The 25,361-nt window shown below is 41.5% G+C and overlaps 1 protein-coding gene across 1 annotated transcript in view; it reads left to right on the forward strand.

Moving 5' to 3' along the window:
• Window positions 1-22,179, forward strand: part of GPC4 (glypican 4) — a 100,802-nt gene extending 78,623 nt beyond the window's left edge. Inside the window, exons 3-9 of the mRNA XM_032474484.1 lie at window positions 2,010-2,401; window positions 12,916-13,081; window positions 17,837-17,967; window positions 18,051-18,197; window positions 18,774-18,910; window positions 19,477-19,652; window positions 19,745-22,179. Coding sequence (XP_032330375.1) covers window positions 2,010-2,401; window positions 12,916-13,081; window positions 17,837-17,967; window positions 18,051-18,197; window positions 18,774-18,910; window positions 19,477-19,652; window positions 19,745-19,947 — 1,352 coding nt within the window. The 3' untranslated portion in view covers window positions 19,948-22,179. The remainder of the gene's footprint in view (window positions 1-2,009; window positions 2,402-12,915; window positions 13,082-17,836; window positions 17,968-18,050; window positions 18,198-18,773; window positions 18,911-19,476; window positions 19,653-19,744) is intronic.
• Window positions 22,180-25,361: the final 3,182 nt, after the last annotated feature.

A 25,361-nucleotide genomic window follows, 5' to 3' on the forward strand; every position in this document is an offset into this window, starting at 1 on the left:
AACTTTGAATTCCAGAAAAGTGCTACCTGCATCTTGACTCTTAGTTCAGACACTCTTCTACACAAGGAAATTCATGCCCAAAATATCTTCAAGAAATGACACCAAAGAATGCAACACAGGTTTTTAAAAACCCGATTTGTTGGAAATCTGTTTTCCCTTAATTAAAACATTAACGCTTACCCTGAATGCTTCACATTCAGCCCATCTCACTAGCTGGTTGCTAGTGAGAGGTAAACTGGGAGATGCTTCATTGGCTAGAGTCTTGGTTCTCAATCTTTCAGGTAGAGCAGAGTCCCAGATGGCTAGACCCCACCCCCAGGGTTTCTGATCCAGTAGATTTTAGGGTGGGATCCAAGAGCTTGGGTTCTGGTGATTGATGTTGGTACATGCCTGTCACGTGGGACCACACTTAGGACCACTTGGGATTTGGGAGAGACTACGAGGCCTTCCCAGGTACCTGATTTGCGCAACTCTTTTCATGTGGTTCCCCTCGCCTCCTTGTGTACTTTCTGGTCTTCTTCCAGGGAGAGAACTTGGGTACAAATGCCAGGCTGTGCAGTTGTAATGGGAATTTCCCTTTCTCTGAAGAAAGGCCAGGAAATAAAAGGCAAACGGTAGGAAAAAGAAAAAGTAAACAAAAGGAAAAGGAGAGGGCGCCTTCCCTCAGACACACACAGACACGCACACAAAACACATCGTTTCAAAAGCTGGACCCCAGAGGACTACGCGTGGACTTCGGCCCCAAGCTTCGGGGATTCAGTCCAGGTTTTGAGAAACTATTTGGAATGACTTACCAGCCTCTGATCTGCCCACCCCGCGTGAGAGGAGAATGGTTCTGTGGAGCTGCGGCATTTCAGCAGGCTGGCCGATGTCCTGGCTTTCGGGGGGGGGGGGGGTCGTGTTTCTGTTGTGCTCCCTGTTCACTTCGAGGTGGTTGCTTTCCTGCTGTGGTCCTTATATTTTGCTTTGGTATTTATTACATTTCCTGCTTACAAACTCGGTATCCTGAGGTGTTTATTTTTATATCAGACATAGATTTTTGAACAGTGGTTAATGTTACAGATATACCGTTAGCCCCCCTCTCTTCATTGAACTTTCTGAGGAAAGCTTCAGGACGAACTCATTTGTATTTAAGAGATTAAAGTCTTAAACATTTAGTCTGTGTGAGTATGTGGTGACCGGAGAGTAAACCTGAAAGAAAAAACAGGTGTTGTTTTTTTTTTTTTTTCCAGTTATTTTTCCTTGCTGTCTGATAAATACATCAAATCTATAGTTGAATCTGTTATTCATTTCATTTCTCTCTCTCAAGGGAGACTGGAAAGAATCTCATGATGTGACCGTATGAATCCTCTAGGAACTCGAGGTCACTCTGGACACCCCAATTTGTACAAATGTCACAGGGAACATCTGAGAACTTATTTTCTTGATTGTGGGGAGTGTTTCGTCACGTTTCTTGGCCTCAAGCATTTCCCAAGCAGTTTTCTGATATGTCATGTAGATGTAAGGAGGAGAAAAGAAAAAACAATCATGTCTAAGTAAAACAGCACCTTTGGAGAACACCGAGAACACCTGTGCTGGGATCAGGTTACAATTAGAAGGCATTAATAACTTCGGTTCAGATTCTTGTAGTGAAAAGTTCTGGGAAACCTCGTGTTTTCGGCATTCGTTTTTATCCAGTTCTTTACCTTGTGACTGAAGGAGAGAGGGACAGAGGGAACAGGGAAGGGACGGGGAGACAGTTTTATATTGGTTCCTGAGAAGTCACTGGTTAAAAATTTCATTTTTCCCCCCTCTCTTAGACATAGACACATATGTAAGTGACTCTGTGACATAGGTTTCCTTTCATTGTCAAACCATCAGAGCTGCCAAATTACCCAGAAACAAGCATGTTTTCCAATTTAATTTCATGATTTTTTCCCCAGTTTTCAAATGTATGTGAAAATCACTCCATTATTTAATGACTGAGAACGCTTTCTTTTTTCTGTCTTTTTTGGGGGGGTTGTTTTTAGAATTCTTCAAAGAACTACTTGAAAATGCGGAGAAATCCCTGAATGACATGTTTGTGAAGACTTACGGCCGCTTATACATGCAGAATTCTGAGCTATTTAAAGATCTCTTCGAAGAGTTGAAGCGCTACTACGTGGTGGGAAATGTGAACCTGGAGGAAATGCTCAATGACTTCTGGGCTCGCCTTCTGGAGCGGATGTTCCGCCTGGTGAACTCCCAGTACCACTTTACAGATGAGTATCTGGAATGCGTGAGCAAGTACACGGAGCAGCTGAAGCCCTTTGGAGACGTCCCTCGGAAGCTGAAGCTCCAGGTTACTCGTGCTTTTGTGGCAGCCCGTACTTTTGCTCAGGGCTTAGCAGTGGCAAGAGATGTAGTGAGCAAAGTCTCGGTGGTAAGCGCTCTTTGCATTCTGTGTTTTGGTTTGGTTTGGTTTCATATTAAAAGAAAGTCGGGGAGGCAGAGAGAGATAAATCATTAGAATTCCATTGCCTCAGTAACAGTCCTCTTTCTTTTCTGTTCTATCTTTCCCCTCTCTTCTCTCCTACACTTTGTCTTGATGCGTGTACATTATATGGTTATAAACAGAACTGTGACGGACATCTTCATATGTCACCATCATTCTTTTCAGTGATTTCCTTGGTAGTTATTAGAAGCAGGATATATGTTCACTTTGGAACCTGAATTTTAAAAATAGATTTAAAACTCCATGTTTTAATGTGACAATGATTATATGTATATGCACAACTGGGACATTATGCTGTACACCAGAGATTGACACATTGTAACTGACTATACTTCAATTTAAAAAAACCTCCATATTTTTTTCATCTCCTATTCTACTTTTCCTCCGGAGAAAGAAACAGATACAGATAGGCTCCACATTTGGTTGTTTTGAGTGACTCTGTTTGAGTCTGCTAGTTACAGTCTAGAAAACTATTTGTTTCCTTGTTATAAGGTGTGCTCAGGGCCCTTTAGAAGACAGAGCTTTCTATGACAATTAATGTGGACCACCTGCTCTCGACTAAGGGCTTTGCTTGCAGAATTACCAGGAGAGAGAATCAAATTGTAATACGTGGGAAAGAGCAGATGAAATGAACCACATTCTCCCCATTTGTAAATGAAAGGAATTGGACTAAACCAGTAGTTTTCCGACTTCAGTTCTCTGAGCCAGCTAAGGAGGTGTTTCAGGGCCCTCCTTGAGGATGGGCAAGGGAGATACAGGTTCTTCTAGTGGATGAGACATTCATCTGTGCCTTGACCTCCTGGCTGCACCGGAGAAGCTTGGCTTTTCTCACTTTTATGTAGTAGGGGCTTTTTTTAACTTTGTTTTTTATTGAAGTGTAGTTGATTTACAGTGTTGGTTTCAGGTGTACAGCAAAGCAATTCAGTTGTACACATATAGATATATTTTCAGATTCTTTTCCATTATAGCTTATTATAAGTAATTGAATATAGTTCCCTCTGCTATAGGAGGTCCCAGTAGGTCCTTGTTTACCGAATTTTTTTATTACTTTTTTTCCATTTTTTTAATTGAAGTATAGTCAGTTTACAATGTTGTGTCAATTTCTGGTGTGCAGCATAATGTTTCAGTCATATATATACAAATATATACTCATTTTCATATTCTTTTTCATTATAGGTTACTACAAGATATTGAATATAGTTAGTTCCCTGTGCTATATAGAAGAAACTTCTTTATTTTTTATGTAGTAGTCAGTATTTTAGTAGGGTTTTGAGCAAGATTTCAAGGGGGAAAAGTTTCTGTGGCTCCTTCACTCCCCACCCCACCAAAGACGAAATTTGTAAACTTCTTGAAAAGGCCTACCCTTCTGTGACTCAGTACCAGTGAAGAAATAGAATATTCTGGAGCAAAGTTAACTTTGCCTGACTGATCTTAGTGCTGTTCCATCAGGTCCTCAAAGGAAAAGCCAAATTTGAGTCCATTGCTAAAAAGTCCAGACACATAAGTACAGCACCTTCTGCTTAGGTTGTTTTCAGGCCTGGAGGAAATCTGGACAGCGATGCCAACACTGAAGTATCCATCTTATTGCCTGTTAGAGAGTTCATGTAGAGTTAGGGTCACCATGTAATTTATTGCTCAAACCAGGAAGTGCTTAATAACAATCATCCCCACAATATGTGCCACTATTTTTTAATAAGCAACCAGGACTATCTTGGGCAGACCAGGATTCATGGTCACCCTAGTTAGAGAGGAAACATATATTTACCAGCATGAAGATAAAGATTCCAAAGAAGTGTGTGTTATGAAAATTAGGTGCTTCTCGATGTTTCCTGTTAGAATTGGCTGATAGAAGTATTAGCTGATTGGTGGCACTCACTGTTACAGTTTTGTTTGTTCTCATTCAGCTCCTGGCCATAAACTATCAGGAAACAATTCTTTACAGCATGTTTTGTTCACTCCTTTTCCTCCTGATATTTCCATTGTAATCTGCAAAAAAAAAAAAAATTATTGGCGTATGAGGGGCAGGTGGGAGCAAGTGGGGAGATGGTGGTTATAATTAAAGGAGTAATAATTAAGGGATCTGATGCCTGAATCTGATGCCAGCCTCATCAACCATGATTAACCTTGGAGATGCTCATGTCAGAGTCCCTAAACAGTGCACAGTTAATCCAGATCAAAGTTAACTACATCATACATAGTTCCCCTAACACATCTGCCCTCTTTCAACAATTCCTCGCATTTATCCTTAGCTGAATAGGCAGAAAGGCTCTGCTGTGTGGTTTGAACATCTGTGTGTTTGTGTACATGTATGCACACTGGTGCCAAAAAGAAAGGCAAGGACTCGAAATCCCTTTCTTTGCAAGTGTTTGAAGGTAGTTTCTTTACTTAAGCATCCCCTCCTCCCTTTGAGAAAGACCAGGCTGACTCAAGCCTGCCTTCTGTTAGCCTCACTTGGCAAGGTTGGGGCCCCTTTAGAGAACTGAGATTCCAGAACCCCTAACGGGAGGGGGAAGGCGGTGGTTGAAACAAGGAAGCCCTTTAGAGACTTCCTTCCAGGTTGGAAGATTCATTGCAGGGTCTAAGAGGGATAGAAGGCTTGCCATAGTCCATGTCAAGAATACCCCCCTCCCAAGATAGGGAGAAATAAGCAGTTGTATGTTGCATTCTGCCTGACATGGTTCTCAGAATTCAACTGCGAGAAATGAAGAAGATTGACAGTACTTCCTTACTATGCAGTAAAGGGTATGTGACCCAAAATGAAATCATCACAATTTCCAATGTTGCTTTTGGTATGAATTTTTATAAAGCAAGCAAGAAATTTCTGTGTACCTTAGTTTTGTCAAGTTGTTTGAGAAAGCTGCTCTCTAAATATGACCCTACATTTTTTGACAGTTGATCCCTATTCTATATTCCCTGTATGCTCATATCCGCCTAAGAGATATTTGCATCATTAAATGAGAATACAATGAATACAAGCTATAGGGCTCCCTTTACTTGGTGGTTGCTTAGTGGAGAGTGTTAGTGTATGAGTATTTTAAATGTCGTGTTTGTAATTGGAAACTACGAAAAATAATGTTTTGCTTCACTACTGAGATTCTTCTCAACTTCAGGACTGACTTGCAATCAAACCCTTCGACTAAGTTGAGTTATATCTAAATGACATAATAATAAGACACTCAAACATCAAATCAGTTTCTAAAGGTGCCAGAACACCAATTATGTAACAATCGGTCATCTACGTAATGTCTCTTTTTAGCAGCATGCAAAAGAATACTTGCACATTTGAAAAAATACTCATTGCAGTAGTTGTTGGAGTATGACTACCAGTTAAACAGAGGTTTTGATTTAGGGCACAAAAGGGACAGTGGTGTGAGGAAGACAATGAATGACCTGACTATGGATCACATATTTCAAATTGAACTTGTTGAGAGATTTACATTTGATTAATAAAATAAACTAGCAGTTTGGGGACCCAAGCAGTGTTTTTTTTCATATGGATTCCCACCCCTGCCAACTGTTGTCCACGTGTCGTTTGCAGGTGGAACTAGAGCAGGACAAGAAATAAATGTTCCTTATTTCAGTGTCCAGTAGGGTTAAGTAATTACCCTGGGCCTGAAAAAGACCTTTCAGGATGGAGACTGTAGTTCCTAATTAAAGAGAACCACCTCACCCTCTTCATCTACAAAGAGGTCTTTAAAGTCAAATATGAAAACCATTGTGGTCTTGGGGTGAGTTATTGCCTACTTAACTCAGAGACGTTCCCACTTTCTCTTGGTGAGTGGATGCCCTGCTTTCCCAGTTTACTTTTGCAGCAAAAGGGTTGCGGTTATATGTTGAGTAATGGTTTGATTATCACTAAGCTTTTTAAAGGCCATTAGCACCAGCAAGCTTAACTTCAAGAGAAAGTCACTTCTTAGTTGAAGTATACTTGCCTTGCTTCAGTTTTTCTGGGCACAGACATCCAGTGATTTCAGCTTACCCCACTGAGCCTTGCAGTTCAAACTTTAGAAAAGTCCGTTTAATTAGGAACAGATGGTTTCAGAATACCCTGGTGCTGCACATCTTTCTATTACTTATTCCATCTTTACTTGTCATGGTTCATGATACATTTCTTATTTACCTGCGTGTGGCAGCAGTTTTGCCTGGAAGGGTGAAGTCTGTTGTGGTCTTTCAGAAATGCACAAGTGGTTACATGCACCGTGAAAATTAATAGCTCCTCTGCCAGAGAGAGTTGCATTCTCTTGGTTTCAATTAACACTGACATAATGGGGCTATGTCTACACCCCACCCCAGACTGCAGGGACTATAATTAGAAATCGGTGCCTTAGCACTGTGATGTCTAAATGACTGTCCTGCCTTGAGAATGATTTCCATTGCTCCCCCTTCATTTCTGTCTAATTCGTAATGCCCTGACACCCACAAGAGTACTACACAGATTATTTCGCCATTTCCCTAAATCATTGTAAATGTCTATTAAATGGTCAATACAAAAAGCTTTTAAGTGTAGATATCTATTCTACCCTTAATATTCTTTTTGACTCAGAACCTTAAGGACTAGAATTGCAAACAGGAAGGTGGGAGGTGTGGGGTGTATGTATGTATATGTACGTATGCATATATATGTGTTGTGAGGGTGGAGATGGGGATGGAAGGAATGTGGGAAGTGTCAAAGACATAATAACTGGAGACTACATACTCTCAAAACAATAATAGAGCCCTCTACAAGGGGGTCAATACAGTGATACTTTGACTTCTAGGTCATACCTGAGTCTAATTTAAAACAAAACAAGACATTTTCAAGCATTTATGCAGCTTCAGTTTTATCTACAACGTAGCTCCAAATATTCCTGAATAAATCCTAGCTTGTTTTATATATTCCCTTATATCTTTAAAATTCTATTATTGGGGAATTAGGGAATCTCCGCCTTCTTTCCTTGTGCGCGTGCATGATAAAGTCAGCCCTAGTTCAGAAGTTGTTGAATAAATGCTTCACATCCCCCGGGATGTTTGAGTGCCCTATCTCTCTCTTTTACCATAATTTTGGGAACGATCTCCTGTTATTTTTATTGGGTGCTTATGTTACCAAGCAACAGATAAAATCTAGACGTTTTCTGTTTGTTAGGTCCTATTGGCAGCGCAAGGGGGAAAAAAGGGTTGCAGCGAATGTATGTTAGGAACTGGAATAAACTAAAAGGAAATGTGTTTTTAACTTCAGTGCCGCCTGTTGCCTGCCATCACTGTGTGATGTGGCTTAAGGCTCGTTCTGAATTACTGAAATGAAACCCAGGCTGCGTGAAGAGTTCTCCAGCGTTGCCCTTTTTTTCAGGCTGTGTGCGGTAGTTTTTAATGTGGTGTTTGGAAAATGCAGGTTATTTGGTAGAAAGTCTCGATCTATATTAAGAGAGTCTTTGCAGAAAAAGGACTTTGCAGAAATATTGAGTCCACATGATCTTCCCTTTCTATCATACTGGCCCCCCAAAGTAAACAAATCAAGCCATCTCTAGTCCTTCATAAATAATGTCAAAACCGTTTTCTTATATAAATAATATCCCACTTTCTAGTAGAAATAGATAATCTCTCCTACACTTAGGGCCTGCATTTTTTTTTTCAAAATGTGAAAACTTCTGTAAAATATGTATCATTTTCTGCTTCATTCAAGTAAACTCTTCTCTCCAGGTCTAGTGTTTAGTTGAGCTTTTGAATTCTTTGTGACTAGGGCTGGTGAGTGATAGTGATTTATGTATTTTTTTCTCACCCCTATAGCATCTTGAGCCATTCTAAGGACATAGCATTGACTGCCTAAGTTACTGAAGTTGTTGTTTACTAAACAATATGTCATCTCATCCAAGCTGTCCAGGCAAATATTGTTCCATGTAGAATAGTTGCATCCTGACTTGCCCTCCAGCATAAAAACTCGTTCATGTGGTCCACAAATTTGAAAACTGCAAATTCTCACTAGAAAATACTCAGCCTCATAGCTGAGGGTTCACTGTGTGAGGACACCCAGCGCTAGGTCTCGGAGCTATGAAGAGGGACCAGCCCCATGTGCTGCCCTCAAGGTTCTTGGCAGACTGTTACTCAAAGGAAACCGGGTACATGTTAAGGAAATTGAATCTATCTGCTCTAGGACCAAACTGCCTGAGTTCAAGTCTTGGCCATTTATTGTAAGATCTGGTGTGAGTCCGTTAATTTCTTTGGGCCTCTGCTTCCTCATCTGTGAAATGAAAGGACATTCCTCTCCAATAATTAGTTTGAAGCTTAATGAGTTAATACATGTAAAGTACTTAGAACAGAGCCTGGCACATAGTAAGTACTCTATATCATATAAATCAATAAAATCCAGTAAAAGCTCTCAGTAGAAAGTTAATTCTGATGTGGGCAGAATGCTTTTCTCTTGAATGTTGAGTTGACATTCAAGACCTTCATGATCATGAAACCATAGAAACTAAATAAGCATTTTCTCTCTGAGGCCATTAATCTATTCTTTATGTTAGTGGTTCAAAGGAGGAAGGGAGGAGTATACAGCTGTCCTTCCCCTGTTCTTTCTAAATATCATTTTGAGAAATAATGATTTAATCTCTAAGAGAAGTCTGGAAATTCTGAATTTTGTAAAAGCCATCATAACTAACCCCCACCCTGACTCGTAGCCCAGCCCCAAGGTTTCTGGAAGTTACTGGCATCTGGGCTCAACAGAGACCCTTCTAAATAAAAGGAAAACATATCAAACATTGGTCAACAGCTGTGACCCAAAGGAATAATCAGATTGATCCTTTTAAGTGTCATGCCATGCCACTGAGAATCAATACGTAACTGCGGATTAAAGGAAGACTTTAGAGTATGGTTACCCCTTTCATTGATCCCCATGTGGCATGATCTACCACTCAGTCTTGGGTCTTCTGGAGTAAATCACTTCAGTAGATAAAGTTATTTCGGGACTCGAGAGAAGGAATTGATTTTGAGTGTTACAAGAGAGTAGAATATGAATAAACTTGAATTTATATTCAAAATTAGTAAGTCTCCAGAACAACATATGACTTAGGCCACTGTAACATTCGTTGATGGGTGAAAGGTTTGCCCCTGGTAAGGTAGAAAGACCACTGAGAGCATGGAACGGAGCTCCCACAGGGCCTGGTATATCACGATGTGACAGCAAGATCCACCACTGGATTGAGGAGATGCTAGATTTCACCAGAAACTCCACAAGAGAATTTGAATCAAAGTCCTGTATACTGTTGTTCTTTTTCTTCCCTGTGGCAGTGGTATTCCTTTGGCTCTTTTACCAACCTACCTTGCTTCTTGTGGAGAAGCCCTGGAAGATGCCAAAAGAGAGGCAGCCATTTTGTTTGTCCACTGGGGCGTCCAGAGTCAGCAGGTAGAGCTGGTCCTTGGCACTCTGGGTTCCCCATCCTGACCGCTGTCCCCTGAGAGTGGTCACCCAAGGCTTGGGGAGCAGTCTCATTATTGGCATTTTTTCTGGGGAATGAGCAACACAGGGAACCCCTATATCTTTAGTTCTCATGACTGTTTTTAAAACCCTCCTCTTAATACCAGGGCCTCATCCCACACAAGGGGTTTATTTCCCAGGTTCGGAATTCCCTTCATATAAAATACTGCGTGGTGGTCTGATTCGTGGTTGAGACGAAAGACAGATTTTTCTCTAACTTTGGTATTTCGTGTGTCCTTTCTCATCCCAGTTTTCTTATAACTTCCCCGTCTCCCTCCTCAGTTCTGGTATTATTTAGTGTTTCTATAGCGTGTTATAGCTGAGTTCTTTATGATTATTTTTGGTAGTTACACAGCCAATCATGTGCAGAACATGAGCCAGTACTTAGCCAAAGAATGAAATGGGAAAATCTCTGCCAAACCCAGCTTCCTAATCTTCCTTTAATAAAACCCTCTTGTGTCATTTGATTTGGTCTCTGTTTGTAAAACTTGAATCTCCATCAACCTATTTTAGGAGAAGGTGCTATTACCAGGTCTACTGCATAAATGATTTGACTTATAGTCAAACCAAGAATACAGTGAACCCCATCCTAGAGTTAAAAAGGAGAAAGAAGGAGAAAGGACTAATTTGGGGAGAAAATGTTTCTCAAATAGAATTGTGGGGTTTAAAATGTTGGCTTGTTTCCTTAAGGTCTATACCATTTTGAAACCTCTTTTTTTTCTAGAACGGGTTCATATTCTAACCTAGCAATTCCTTCTTGCCTAGCTACATAATTACAAATACATGGCCAGAGTAATCCCTGGCACGTAGTAGGTGCTCCATAACTATTTGTTGACATTTGAGCTTTCTGCATGTTTCTAATAGGCATAGTAATCAAAAAATGCCATGTGCTAGCCTGGCTTTCAGTAACTCTTCACCTCTCTAAAAATCTAACCATTTTAGCAGTCTCACCAATGTGGACCTTCAAATCGGATGCAGCAAGGTGACTGCCTCCAAGTCAATTAATCCCTTTGGCTTTGGTTTAGGTCTTAAATGTGAGAGTGATCTCTAGGGCCCCTTTTCTGGCCACCTCCCCTCTGCAGGCTTGTTTGCTCATCTGTGAAATGAGGAGGTGGAAAGTATCAAAGTCCTAACTCTCTGTGACTTTAAAGGCGTGTTCTTTGAGCTGTCCAGGAAACCTGTCCTGAATGGCTATTCCTCCAGGGTGTTGGTTCACCAAGATTTTACTGTACATTAATACATAGTTAAAAGGACTAATTTAATGCCTAGGAAGATATTTGGGACGGGTTAAAACTGTGCAAAAGCCCTCCTCCTTTATGGGGAATGTTGGCTTCAGTGGCCACAATTACCGTCTTGGTGGCTGTTCCTCCCCCTTTTAGGCTAGAGTTCTGTTTGAGATAAGAGGGTGTGTGTGTATATCAGATAGGAGCCTAACAGTGTTAAGTTTTTCTCCTGACGGTGCTAATCCCGCATTCCTGTTCCTAAGGCTACTGTTGATACGTGGTATCCAAAGTTACCCTCCAGAGCAGGTGAAGTGCACTGCTGGGCTGCCCAGCATCCCTGCATCTGTTCCCTGCAGTGCTATCTGCTTTCAAAAGTCTGTATGTGCAGAGCCGGTGGATACTGCTGGAGAGGAATGCACTAATCCTCTGACACTGACTCCAGAGGAGAAGGGTGGGGCAGAGAGAGTGAGAAGACAGGAACTCTTGGTTAGCTGCCAGCCTGTGATCCTGGCCATGATCCTTTCTAAGCATTGATGGAAATGAGTGACAGAATGGAATCAGCTCTTTTATACCCAAGACAGTTTCACCTGGTAGAAGCAGAAAGATGAACCTGTGCCTTGTGGCTCTGCAGAGGATGGCTGGCCTTCTTCTGGCTGTTCGCCTTCCCCATGGGCTGTTAGTGGCCTCCTTTGTCCTGCCATTTGGGGTCTTGGTTTCTGCCAGGTGTTCAGGCCCCTGTACATTTTGACCACATCCACAGTCCTTCCTCTGCACAGCCAACCTCATTTCCTATCATTCCTCCACCCCATTCTAAGATGCCCCGGCATGCTCGCCACATTCCCTTGAAGCTTTTGTTCATTTTATTTTCCCTGACTTGGGGTCTTCTCCTTTCATTGATCATTTAAATCTAACTCCTCTTTCAGAATTTACTTCCCACTTCTTCCAACCAGTGTCCCCTGAGCCCTCTGCTTTACTGCTCCCAAGCCTTGGAAGGTCTTCACAAAATCCCGAGTTCAAATGTATTCTTGTTCTTCCCTGTACAATGCATTCATTTTTGCCTTCTGTACAGCTGTTGCCACAGAAGGGCATCCACACTAGGCGCCCTTCTAAACCATCACTGGGGGCTTACTTTGGAAAAGGCAGTCTTGCAGTCATTGTGCTGGAAAAGAAAATGCGCTTGTGTTCAGTACAGCGAGGCAAACACAGTGATGGGAGACCCATAGCTGGCCACACGTGGCGGCAGGTCAGGGTCACCTCTGCTGCCTCTTATGGCTGATCCTGGAAATTTGTTGGTAAAAGGACTTTGAAATAATTGAGCTGTTTGAAATGAGTGAGAGTAAAACACTATCACAATTCTGGGGGGAGGGTATGGCTCGGTGATAGAGTATGGGTTCAAGCCCCAGGACTTCCGATAAAATAAATAGATAAAGAAAACCAAATTACCCCCCCAAAACAAAAGGTAAAACAAACAAAATGTTTTAAATAATAAGAAAAGTAAAACCTAAAGTGAGTGAGAGTAGTATGTGTACATGTGATATGCAACTTGCTTATTTAAGGAAGTGGAGTGTTCATCCCTGCCTCCCCGCCCCTCTTCCCAGCATACCCCTTTATCTAATCTTGCTCTCCTTCACCTCTCCAGGAAGCAAGCCAGGCCTGCTAAATGTGATCCATCACAACTCATTCTTAAATTCCTGGCCAAGCCTTCAGCTTGATAGACTTGTGATCTCTGTGTCTATCTGTGCCCCACTGTTGTCTTTTTTCTTCTCCCAAATTAGGTCAATCCCACGGCCCAGTGTACCCATGCCCTGTTGAAGATGATCTACTGCTCCCACTGCCAGGGTCTCGTGACCGTGAAACCGTGTTACAACTACTGCTCGAACATCATGAGAGGCTGTTTGGCCAACCAAGGGGACCTTGATTTTGAGTGGAACAATTTCATAGGTGAGCAGACGATGAATGTATTTCTGTCACTAGCAATAGCTCAGCTTCCAGCCACAAGGAGTATTTTAATTGTCAGCTGTGAAACTTCTGTTCCTTATGGAGTGTTTGCCAAAGTTCATAGTTCATGCCACTCTCCAAGGAAATGTTACCTTGAACTAATGGTGGCATTTCTGAAGACATTAGGTCCAGTGAATACCAAGTTCTAATAACCAGAAAGTGACTTTTTGACATTTTCCCCCTAAAGGTAAGTTTTAGTTACACATCATAGACTTGTATCCACATAAATGCTGAAATACAGCCACCACTGAGTTGTGAGAGCAGCTTTTAAAGTGTCATATCTGTTCCTCTGTAACCGAATCTTCTGCACCCTAGCCAGATACCCCCTTGGATATTTGGATCAGGTGAAATCTGGGGAAATTTTGGGGTGATGTTTCTATAGAGGATTTAACACTAACAGATTACTCTGGTGAGAATGGAAGGACTTTTTCTGCCCTAATAATTTTAGAGGTAAATGTTCTCACATACACCTAAGACCGTGAAAACCATTACTGGAACCCAGACAGCAGTGTAAGTGAAGTGGCCAGGTCCCTAGAGGGTTAATTATGATTTGTGGGAAAGGACACATTAGGGCTAATTTAAATATCCAGTCATCAACTCCCTCAATGCCTGCTTAATGCATATGTTAGTCCTGAAGCATCAGTGGCCGGTGTTGAAGCTCTTGGTGCTGAGTGCTAGCGGGGCCATGCGCACAGACGTAACAGCTCCCCAAAACAGACTCTCGGATTTTCCTCCACCCCGACCCAAGTCACATTTGCATAATTGCAGAAATTGAGTGTCTTTGTAAGCACCTATTTTTCCCTTATTTGTCCACATCATGGGAACATGTATGCAATTTGCTAAGGGTTTGGAAGGGGGAGGGCGGGGGGGTGGAGTTGGGGAATGCTTTTTAGTCTGCATGAGAGCTAATTACCATATTAACTCTGTTTGAAAGTGCATCACTAAATTGGCTCCAACAGATTCTTGCGAACACTGACACAAGGGGGAGAAAAAAGATGTGAATATTAAGCACTTCAGCACAATTGTAGGCTAAATAGCTCAAAGCTAGAAGACCTGAAAAAATCTTTTACACACAGAAAAGCAGAATCCCATGAAAGGGAAGGCATGAGAGCAGCAAAGACACACGCACACAAACAGCACATCATGCCCAGAAAGGAGCCATGGGAGAAATTGTTGCTTGAAGCTCACTTCCCATGAAAACAAATCCCATGGCATTTCCAGATCTCAAGTTAATGTTTTTTCTTTCTCTTTTTTAATCCCACTCTCACCCCCACACCCAAATGTCAAGCTTGCAATCCATTTTTGCTAAATTCATATTTAAACAACAAGTTGGTTTGCCTTTTCACTTTCCTTGTACGAGTTCTCTGTGCAGACCAGTAGCCTTTGCCATTCAGTACCCAAGATGTCTGGTGACAGTGATCTAGTTTTGCTAAGTTTTCTCCAGGCACATCAGGAATAAAGTGCACTTTTCTATTCTAATGTCTCTGGCAGAAACTATAATTCATATCCTCATCTTAAAATACAAATCTTCTATGTATTTTTTTCTGAGAGTTTGCCGGTTCATATCAAACCTGTCCTCTGGCTTGCTTAATTAATGTCTTCAACCAGGTGCTCTTAAACCAGGAGGACTTCTGTTGTTGCTGCTGTTCTTGCTGTGTTTTACAAATTACATTTGTTATCACTCAAGAAACAAAATTAAAACCGAGTGGAAATTGGTAGGATTTCTGAATCAATTTTCCTCAGTTATTTTAAGTGATACTTTTTGGAGGGAAGAGGAATATAATTATATCTAAACCTGATTTTTAATGGGTATTTTATTCTTTATTTCTAATAAGCTGATATAAAAGGCCAAGAGTAATAGACATTGTTAATCTCCAGTGCTGTGTCATGGATTTTCACAAGGGTTTAATTAATTTGCTCTGTGGTTGTAGAATTCAGTTCCAATTTACATGCCTCTGCTGTAAGTTCTTTTTTTTTTTTTTTTTCCTTTGCAAGGAATTTTTCTCTGACCCTTAAATGACTGCAGTTAATGAATGGTCAAGGGCTTTTTTTCCCCACTTCTTTAAATCAGATCTTGGGGTTAAGTCGGGAAACTGCCTTTTGTTCTTCCAGTTGGGTCTTGAGGCTGAAAATGTGGGTTTCTGATTATCGGCGGCACAGTGCAAAAGGAATCACTTTCCCTAGTGAGAAGAGGCTGCTTTGTTGTTGAGGTTCCGGGTGGGGGGCGGGTGTATCCTAAGCACTAAAATCCTGAAGTCAGAACATACCCTTTAGGAGACTAAGGATCAGTTTTCCAAATCTGCCTTCTTGATGCCATGCCCTGTGTTTAACTGCACCTATTAAATTTTTACCAACCTTTATCAAGGTGGATCCAAATAGCCAAAAACACTCTGGACCTGGTTTTGTAAGGTTGGGTTTTTTGTATATATAATATATATATGAATGCTTGAGTTTGAAACGATAAACCAAACACTCCCTTCTACCACCACCACCCCAAAACTCAGTTTCTGGAGAATAATAAATTATGCGTAGGTGCAACTGATTCTCCATCGCATGCTGGAGTTGTGTTTGTTTGACTCCCAGCCAACCTTGTTAATGTCACGTGGCGCTGCCAGCAGGAATTCAGTATTAGGGGATGGGGATTGCTGGCCAGGACGCCAGCCAGTTCCTGGCAGGAGGTAGGAGCCAGTCAGCTATCCCTTGAAGAGAGACCTGCAGCCTAGATCCATCTGAAGGAAAAACACCAAACCAGCCATCGCTGGATTTCTCTTGGGGCTTCTAATCAGGGCTGAGCTGCGGCCCCTCTCCCTGGCTGCAGGCTCCCGGCAGAACACACCCTGATTCGCATTCTTCAGCCGTGCCACACGCAACGCCATGGCACCCGCCCCGACAAAGGCCCGGCTTCCCTCTCCATTCCCAGGCCCTTGTGTACGGCCGGCCAGCTCTGAGTTTACAAAGACACCAAGCAGCCAAAAGAATGGGGGTTTATGTTCCCTTTCAGTCTTTCACAAACATGTTAGTGATCCGGCCTTTCTTGCCACTAGGGGAATAAGTAGTGACAAAATGTGCAGGGTTTTTTCTGGCTTAAACTTCAGCGTTCGGGCTGTTTATGATCTGTCTCTTCGTAATATGTTTACTTGGAGCCAGCGACTTCTTCTCGGCTCCGAAGGAATGTGCTTTCTGTCCGCAGCAGCCCTGATGCTTTGACAATGATGAACACGTTTGAGTTATGCTCCCTTGTTTACCAGCCTCCTTTTGCTAGCACATCAAAAGCGTTTTTTCTCTCCTCTAGCACAATGGTGTATATTCATGCTGGCAGCCTTCCCTTAGAGATTGGAAGCATCACTTTATTGGCCCTTCTCACAATGCCATGTGAAACTTCATTTGTTATTACTTTTTTTTTTCAAAAATTGCATTTCACAGAAATCTATTTGTAGTTTGTGACATCAGGAATGATAGTTGAGAAAAATGACCCCATGCTTTAAAATGGTGGGTTGCATTGGCTCTAGGTTGAAGGTGAAAGTTTGATGATGTAATTTGGGTTCATTGATACGCAGATGATGGAACCCCTTTCCACAAGAGAGCTTAGGTGTGGCCCGCACTGGTCTTTGAGAAGGACACACAGTCTTCTAGAAACTAGCCCTTCTTTCTGGCAGCTGTCCTTGGACACGACCTGAAGGCTGGGGATAATGTGGGCCTAACTATCCTTGAAGGGCGGAGAACAAGGTGAAAGTTTCTTGTTTGTCGGGAATGAAGCATCCTTTTTCTCATTTGGACATGACACTGATGATTTCTTCTAATCTTTCACCATAGGTATCAAGCAAAAAATACTTTAAAATAATTAAATAATATTTTAATGAAATAATTAAAAATAATCCCAACAACCATGGATGGCAAGGAAACCAGTATGGTGCATCCTGTTTGAGAGATTCAGTGTCTACCAGAAACCTCTAGACTCCTCCAAAATGTGAAAGTCATTTGCAGAGTAATTAGTGAAGACACACACTGTGAGCACATGGTTTTTGCATACTGTCTTGGGCTGTCTTCACTTGAACAAAAAGAGGGACATATTTTACTTTAAAATAACTCAAGGCCCTTGTATCTGAAATGGGAACTTTATCTTAATACAAAAATTTCTGCAAATTTTCATTATTTGGAGTCATTTAATTCCTTGGAACACTTTCATTTGTATTTTCTAACTGTGCACTCAAGGATCTGAAAGGATTTCATTAAAAAATGAAGGAAAAGAATTGGTATGCCAGGATTTCTCACTGATTTATGTTTTTGACTCTTGTAAATGGAACATGAAATGAAAGGTCCGTGGAAGTCTCTGGAGACTTCTTTCATTTCCAGCCTTGGGTTTGTCAGCTGGGAGCTAGCTCCGAGCCAGATAGTGACAGCCACTGACACACGGGGGGATGGGTGATCAGTGTGTTCCGAGATTCCTGATTGGGTTTCCTTGCTGTGGATTAAAGCCTTCATCTGGCCACTGCACACCAGAGAGCTAGTGGTATATACTGACTGGATGCGGTTTTGTGTAATAGAAATAGATATAAAAGCATGAGTTAATGACGATCATGCCTTCCCCCGAGTGCCCTCCACGGGAAACAAAGAGTAAAATAACCAGACTGATTACCCAAGGCCAAACTAACAATTTATTTTTCATGCTGTGTTGTTCTTCCGCAAACCTCATGTTAGATGCTATGCTGATGGTGGCCGAGAGGCTAGAGGGTCCTTTCAACATCGAGTCGGTCATGGATCCCATCGATGTGAAGATTTCTGATGCCATTATGAACATGCAGGATAATAGCGTGCAGGTGTCTCAGAAGGTAACGAAGTCCGGGACTGGGAAGGCGAGGCGGGGGCCCCCTCCAGCTGGTTATCTCATGTGACCACACTCGTTCCGATGCAGGTGTTCCAGGGATGTGGACCCCCAAAGCCCCTCCCAGCCGGACGGATTTCCCGTTCCATCTCTGAAAGTGCCTTCAGCGCTCGCTTCAGACCCTATCACCCCGAGGAGCGCCCGACCACAGCCGCTGGCACTAGTTTGGACCGACTGGTGAGCCCTTTGGCAGGAATGACCGTGTTTCATGACAAAGAACTGAAAACATTTGCTCGAATGCGTTTTTATTTGGAAGGCTTCTCAGGGTGGGTCTTTCAGGTGAAGTTTTTCCAGCAAATTGCACGGGAATGTCAGTGAGTTTGCCTCTCTGATTTCCTGGCTCAGAAAGTCCATCCGTAGTCGAGGAAATGAGGTGCACTGAGGCTTATCAGGACGCCTGCCTTTTGTTTCACAGGCTGGGTAACCTGTAAATTAGACCCTGAGTTATAAAAGCCCTGAGAGGAGAGACTGCATCTTATCATTGTATCCCTGGGGCCTGGGACCTCATGGGCCTCAGATGGTGGTTCTAATGAGGAGGCAGAGTGGATCTAGGCAACTTCTTCAGAGCTTGCATTTCAACTACTAATTCACTTGGGTGATTTGATACATTTGTGGATAAATTTGATCTGCATTTTTCTCTTGTGACTAAAGAGGTACTCTGGGGATGCTTCAGAAATGATCAAAGGGCACATCTGTAGGTAGTTTTGTGTTTTTATAGAGGTCTCTTTTTTTTCCTCTTTCTCTCTTAATCAGGTTACTGATGTCAAGGAGAAACTGAAACAGGCCAAGAAGTTCTGGTCCTCTCTTCCTAGCAACGTATGCAATGACGAGAGGATGGCTGCAGGAAATGGCAATGAGGATGACTGCTGGAATGGAAAAGGCAAAAGCAGGTTAGACTCCATTGAAAGGATTAGCATTCTCTCCCTTTTAAATGCCTGGGGACCTTTCAGACAGGGTTTTCTCAATTCTCAGTTGAGGTGTCATGAAGCATTTCACAGTAGCAACAACATGGAAGGGTTGGCCAGAGAAGTATTGGGAAGACATCCAGCTATTTGCAAAGAGTACTGGGGCAGAAGTTTGTTCTAATAGTGTCCTTAGTTTTATGGTTTAATACCTGTGGTCTTTTGCCTGATGGCTTGGCCTCATCAAGTACCAGTTCTCAAAGCTGTCTCATTCTCTGACTTGATGATGCTCTGTGGCCCTCCCCTCCTAGTACCTTAGATCAGTACTCTGACCCACCAACCTCTGCAAAATGGATAGCTTTCAAAAAGGTCACAATTAGATTAGAGACACAAAATGTGTACCCGGGAAGAGGAGAAATTCGGATTCTTCGAAATGGAAGCACTTGCCATTAATTGTGCTCAGTGGAGATTCTAGAATCTAGGCAGAGATCTTTGAGCTTCTGTAACTTTCCGTTTTCCTGATCATCTTAATGGGGCCCTTTCTCACATTTCAGGTACCTGTTTGCGGTGACAGGAAACGGATTAGCCAACCAGGGCAATAATCCAGAGGTCCAGGTTGACACCAGCAAACCAGACATCCTGATCCTTCGTCAAATCATGGCTCTTCGAGTTATGACCAGTAAAATGAAGAATGCTTACAATGGGAATGATGTGGACTTCTTTGACATCAGTAAGCATCTGTGCTTCGAAAGTACGAATTGTTCTTGTACAACTTGTGATGAGAACGAGAATGAAATCTGTTTCACTCTTTTTCCAAAATAGGTGATGAAAGCAGTGGAGAAGGAAGTGGTAGTGGATGTGAGTATCAGCAGTGCCCTTCGGAGTTTGAGTACAACGCAACTGACCACTCTGGGAAGAATGCCAACGATAAAGCCAGCAGCGCTGGTGCCCCCCCTGGGGCACAGCCCTACCTCCTCACTGTCTTCTGCATCTTGTTCCTGGTAATGCAGAGAGAGTGGAGATAATTCTCAACCTTAGAGAAAAAGTGTTCATCATCAAAAAGTTAAAAAGGCACCGATTATCACTTTTATACCATCCTAGTGACTTTGCTTTTTAAATGAATGGACAACAATGTACAGTTTTTACTATGTGGCCACTGGTTTAAAAGATGCTGACTTTGTTTTTTTCATTCAGTTTTGCGGTGGGGGAAGGGACTTGCACATAAAGTCAGTTCCTCCTCCCCCAGAATCATGTTAACTGTGGCTAACAGTGTAGGTACAGAAACTGTAGTTAGTTGTGCATTTGTGATTTTTATCACTCTGTTTGTTTTTTTTTTCTTTTTGTTTGTGGGTTTTTTTCCTTCCATATGATCTCACCTTGTTTCTTACAAGCAAACCAGGGTCCTTTCTTGGCATGTAACATGTACGTATTTCTGAAATATTAAATAGCTGTACAGAAGCAGGCTTTATTTATCACGTTATCTTATTAAAAGAAAGCCCAACAAGCAGTAAAATTGCCATTGATCCCTGTTGTTTTAGTTGCCTTATCTGGAGAGAAGAGGAGCTGATTTTGTGTTTTTTTATTTTTACTGTTAGAACAGAATGTGAAGGCACAGGGGGACTTCTGAGCCCTTTGTCAGGTTGTATTTGAGCATCAGTACAGAAGAAGGTTATACTTCATTTATAGCTGGTGACTGGAAGAGACTGAGACTGCAGACTACTCATCTTGGTTGAGTCGAATTGCATAAACTAAGATCACATAGCGATAGGTCCATTTCTTAAAGCCACTTATACTTAAAGTGTAACCCATCTAGAAGATTCTTAATGCATTCTCCCTAGAAAGACATAAGGCATTCAGCATATCCCGGTTAGTTTGAGGTGGGTTGGGTGGGTTGGGTTTGGTTTTTTTCAATCCAGGCACATTAGCAAGCCGCTGTGTGCTGGTCTTCGCGTCCACACTTGACCCTCTTTGGATTAATATCCCCACGACAGAAATAAGTGACCAGCAATCTCCTTTGGTCCCTCTTGTTCCAGATTTCAAACCCGGTCATGCTGGCTGTCCGGGGCCTAGCCAGAATTAGAGTACAGCCTGGGCTCAGAAAATAGCTGTCAAAAATAGCAAAGGTTTTGTCTGTGTGTGTATTTGCATTTGGTTTTGGATCCCAGGTTTTTAAAAGGATGCTAAGATGTCTTATTTGAGTCTTTTTCTTGCCCAGCCCCCTCTGATAAGGAAGGCAAAGGACCTGCCATGCGTGGCTCACAGCTGTGTGCTACCCAGCAGTCAAGCAGCCCACCTGGGGAGAGCTGAGTGTCCAGGTTTTTTTAATGTGTTGTTGGGGTTTCTTTGTGGGGGGGAGGAGTGGGAGTAGGATAACACTGAGAAGCCTCCATCTTAGTGGTGGCCCTCAGCCATGTCGGTGAACTAGCGTAGGCATCTCTTGCCCCAGGCCAAAGACGAACCACTGCCTTGGTCCCGTAGGAGCCCTTTCCTTGTATCCTTTCCAAATGACGGCTCATAAAACCATGAGAATGTAACAAATCACTTTAAATGGAGTTCCCAGAAGTCTTCAGAAAGAAGAAAATTTCTGCAAGTCTCTTCTTGCTTTAGACAGCCATTACCATCCCAACCAACGCTACAGAAGCTGAAACCCACGGGAGAGGTTGTTTGTGTTATTGTTCGATCTTCAGTTGTAAAAGTAATTCTCTATTTTTATATTGAAACATAATTACTTGATAGCTCAGGGTCTACATTTCATTCAACTTTTTACACCAAATTCTGCAGAATGGTCAAAATTGAATATTGGGGGCTGTTGTAAACAGAGGCTTAATTTTATTAGAAGTAGCCAGTTATTTATTAAAGCATGATGTTAATAAAATAGGCATATTCTGGCTGGTGTGTGTAAGTGTTTTGTTTTGTTTTTTTAAACAAATCACAGAAGGCATAAAATTGAAAAGGCGCTCCATTTATGTATGAGGAAAAATTGATTGTAAATAGCTAAACTGCCTTGTGAAAACTTGGAAAATGTGCTGATACTTAGTAACTACCTCAGTTGTGAGGAATTTCCTTTTTAGCTTAGACTGCTATTACTTTTACTTGGTAGAAATGAATCTGGTCTCCAAAATGTGGCTCAAAGAGTTATCCCCATAGACCTTGTTAGATTGTTTTTAATTTAAAACCTTGAACTCTGCCCAGCTGTTTTCTTTCAGTCAAGTTCTTGAAACCAATAATATTTTCCGAATTAAATATTCTTGAAGGTTCTTCTGGAGTCTAACTGATTTGTTTTCTTTCTTTGCATTTTTTTCCCTGTTACCCTTTTATTATTTAAATTGTCTCTTGCTTTTGAACTCGAACTAAGAAATAAACAAATCATAGATTTTTCCATTCAGGTCTGACTGGATAACTCTTGGCTTCTGACCAGCTGGCAGGCTCACCCCATCCCCCACCCCCGCTCCATCCTCCCTCAAATAAGAATAAAGGCAAGTTGAATATTTTAAAACCTTAAGAGTTCAGAATATGAGGGAGGTAGAAGAAAAGCTGGGTGAGGAAACCTGACTTTTCCAAAGTCTCAATTAATTGCATGTGAAGGGTTTAGGCTTTACAGAGTCATTCATGAATTATTTTTCTTTCAAACACTTCACCCACTCTGTACCTTAAGGGACAACATTTTACGACTCTTAGATTTATATTTTATTTCAAAAAGAGTCAGTAATTGGCACCTGCTATTTTGATAAAAGAAAAAGTACAAAGAATTGACTTAACATTTTTGAACTTTGGTTCCTGAGTGTTAGAAACCTAACAGTTTAGATTTAATTTTTTTTTAACAAAAATTAACACTTAACAATTTTAAGTAAAATTTATCACATGTGATTACAGAACCACTATAAAAATAGATATAGATGGTGCTACACAAAATTCTTCCCCTTTTGAGTTGACAAAATATATCTATTTTCAGGGCTAAAATGTAGTGTGTTAATGACCGTATCTTCCACAGGAGGCTTCTGTGTGTGTGTGTCCTTGCTCTCAAGCAAACACCAAACTACCAAATACAACTTTCTGTCTTTTGAAATAAGAAAAAAAGCATTAAACTGAGAAAATTCTTCCACCTTAGAACTTACTGGGGAAAATACAATTTGGCCATGATATATATATCTCCATGATACACTTTAAAAATTGAGTTTCTACTTTTAAACTCCTAATTATTTTCTTCTAGAAATCCTATTTCTATATGTGAAAAATACTTAGAGGATAACAGGTAATATAGGAACTCCAGTCTGTCGGTAAAGCAAATGCCATTTAACATTTGCACGTCTAATTTAGTTTTAAATTGGTAATACATTGACAAGGTTTAAAAACCAAAACACATACTGTAAAGGTAGAGTGATAGTTTCTGTCCTGTTCCTGCATCCATTGGCCCAGTTACCCCCTACAGCCTAGATAAACATCTTCCAAAGTTTCGCTGAACATATACAAGCAGATATGAATAGAGATTTTTCTTTCAGACTTTTTTTTATATGAAAGGTAGCATATGCTCAATAATGTTGTATATTGTTTAGGTGAACTTTAAAAAAATATTGAGGAGGAAGAGTTCCTAAAGATAAGGATTCTTGTTCTAAAGTCATGGCTTCTCCGTGCTGTCACAGTTTGGATCTTTATAGCATTTTGGCCAAGATTAGGTAATTTTTCAAGAAACAAACGGAATGAAACGAAGAACAATTTGGCATATTAGTGCTATAATCCCAGAATGCCCAATTAGCATTCTCTCTGTGGATGTGAAGGTTCATTTTTGGTACCTTGTGTCCATATCATCACCAGTGAAGAACACATTGGCCAAAGCGATTGGGAAGATCCTCTTAGAATACAGCACATCGATACCAATGTTAATGCTTGGAAAAGGTTCAAAGAAAATGCTATGCCTCGGAATCGACTCATTCTATTAAAGTACTCTTAATGTTTCCTCAAGCCCAAATGCCTTGAAGCAGTATCAACCGCCACGTAGGGTGCCAATGAGAGTATTAGGAAAATGTGTGGCAATTGTCTGGCTTACCTCATGAATTAGCCTTCCAGTGGTCGAATCATCAGGATATGTAAATGTCCAAGTTCAGTTTTCATGTAAGATTGAATTTTCACTCATCACTGTTTGAAGTCACGTCTAAATTCAGTATTAATAAGTAAAAACTACAGAAATCCATTTCTTAGCATGAGTTGTCCATGTCTGGAACAAAATGCCCATTTCCTTCTACTTTTGACATTTCTTAAAAGTTAGGAATTCTGGGGGAAAAAAGTACAGGATTGTTGAAAAGAAAAAGATTTTCAATCCTACCAGGTCAAAGCTGCTGAAAGGTGACAGGTATAGTTAAAGAACTGAAGAAACAGCGCGTGTCTGATGACCCAAGGTGCCTTTCTAAAGCATTTATGGTCTTACGGACTTTGGTCAAAGCTCTCTGAGCTTTGAAGAAGTTTTGCAACAACTTCCTTGCCCCACTGTATGTTATTGTGTTTCTTACAGTACAGGGTTGGAAGTCCTGTGTTCGTGTGTATATACACGCGATCCTGTGTACACACAGAGGTGTATTCGTGTATTTTCAAACACTTTAACTCCCAGGTAGACCTTACCCTCTAGGCTAACTACTGTCTGTTGCCAGTGGTGTGTGCTTAGGGAACGCAGACTAATTTTAATAATAGCCTAAAGGAAACACAATTAGGAAGATAAGTTCTGCCAAGGAAAAAATTACACACACAGCACATATAAAATGCACTCCAGATAGAATTTCTTAGATTTACCACTGCCTGTGACTTTTCTGCACCACCATCGACAATCCCAAGCTGACTCTAACCCGCTGTTCTTGGTGACTCACCACACAGGGCACTGGGTACCAGGTTGGCCACAAAGAAAATCATGGTCAGCAGGCGATTTTCCTAAACACACACCAGGGTCTCAACTCTACATTGGCCTTTAAAGTAATCTTTGGTGCCCCTGTTCTCTTGTCTCTTTTAAATGTAAGGAAAAATTGTCTTTTACTCTCCTGTTTGAGTTCTGAATACTTTGCAGCAAGGTCTGGCAGCAGCAATGAGCAGTTGTTTGGACATATTTACTGTAAAAAGAAAAGTAGCTCCTTACTGTTTATAAGAAGTATATAAGTCTGTTCCTTACTGTAAATAAACCTGTAAAAAAACTGAGCAGCCAGGCGGGAGGAACCTGTGTGCCTGGCACTCGAGCTGGGCTGCATCTGTGGGCTCACATGATCCTCCCGAGGAGAAATCCTTCCATTTTGCTGATGTGTCAAAGGACCAGAAGATGGGTAAGTCGTCCAAGTGGTGACAGGTCAGAAATGGGCTGGATCTGGAGTGGAGGTCGGTCTGCCACAAGATCCTGTTTGTTTCTCTCAAGTGCCGTTTTTCCTTCGAGCACCTTTTTTCTCATGTTCCGCGTTGTCCGAGT

Source organism: Camelus ferus, chromosome X, assembly GCF_009834535.1.
Source record: "Camelus ferus isolate YT-003-E chromosome X, BCGSAC_Cfer_1.0, whole genome shotgun sequence".
NCBI classification, from domain to species: domain Eukaryota; kingdom Metazoa; phylum Chordata; class Mammalia; order Artiodactyla; family Camelidae; genus Camelus; species Camelus ferus.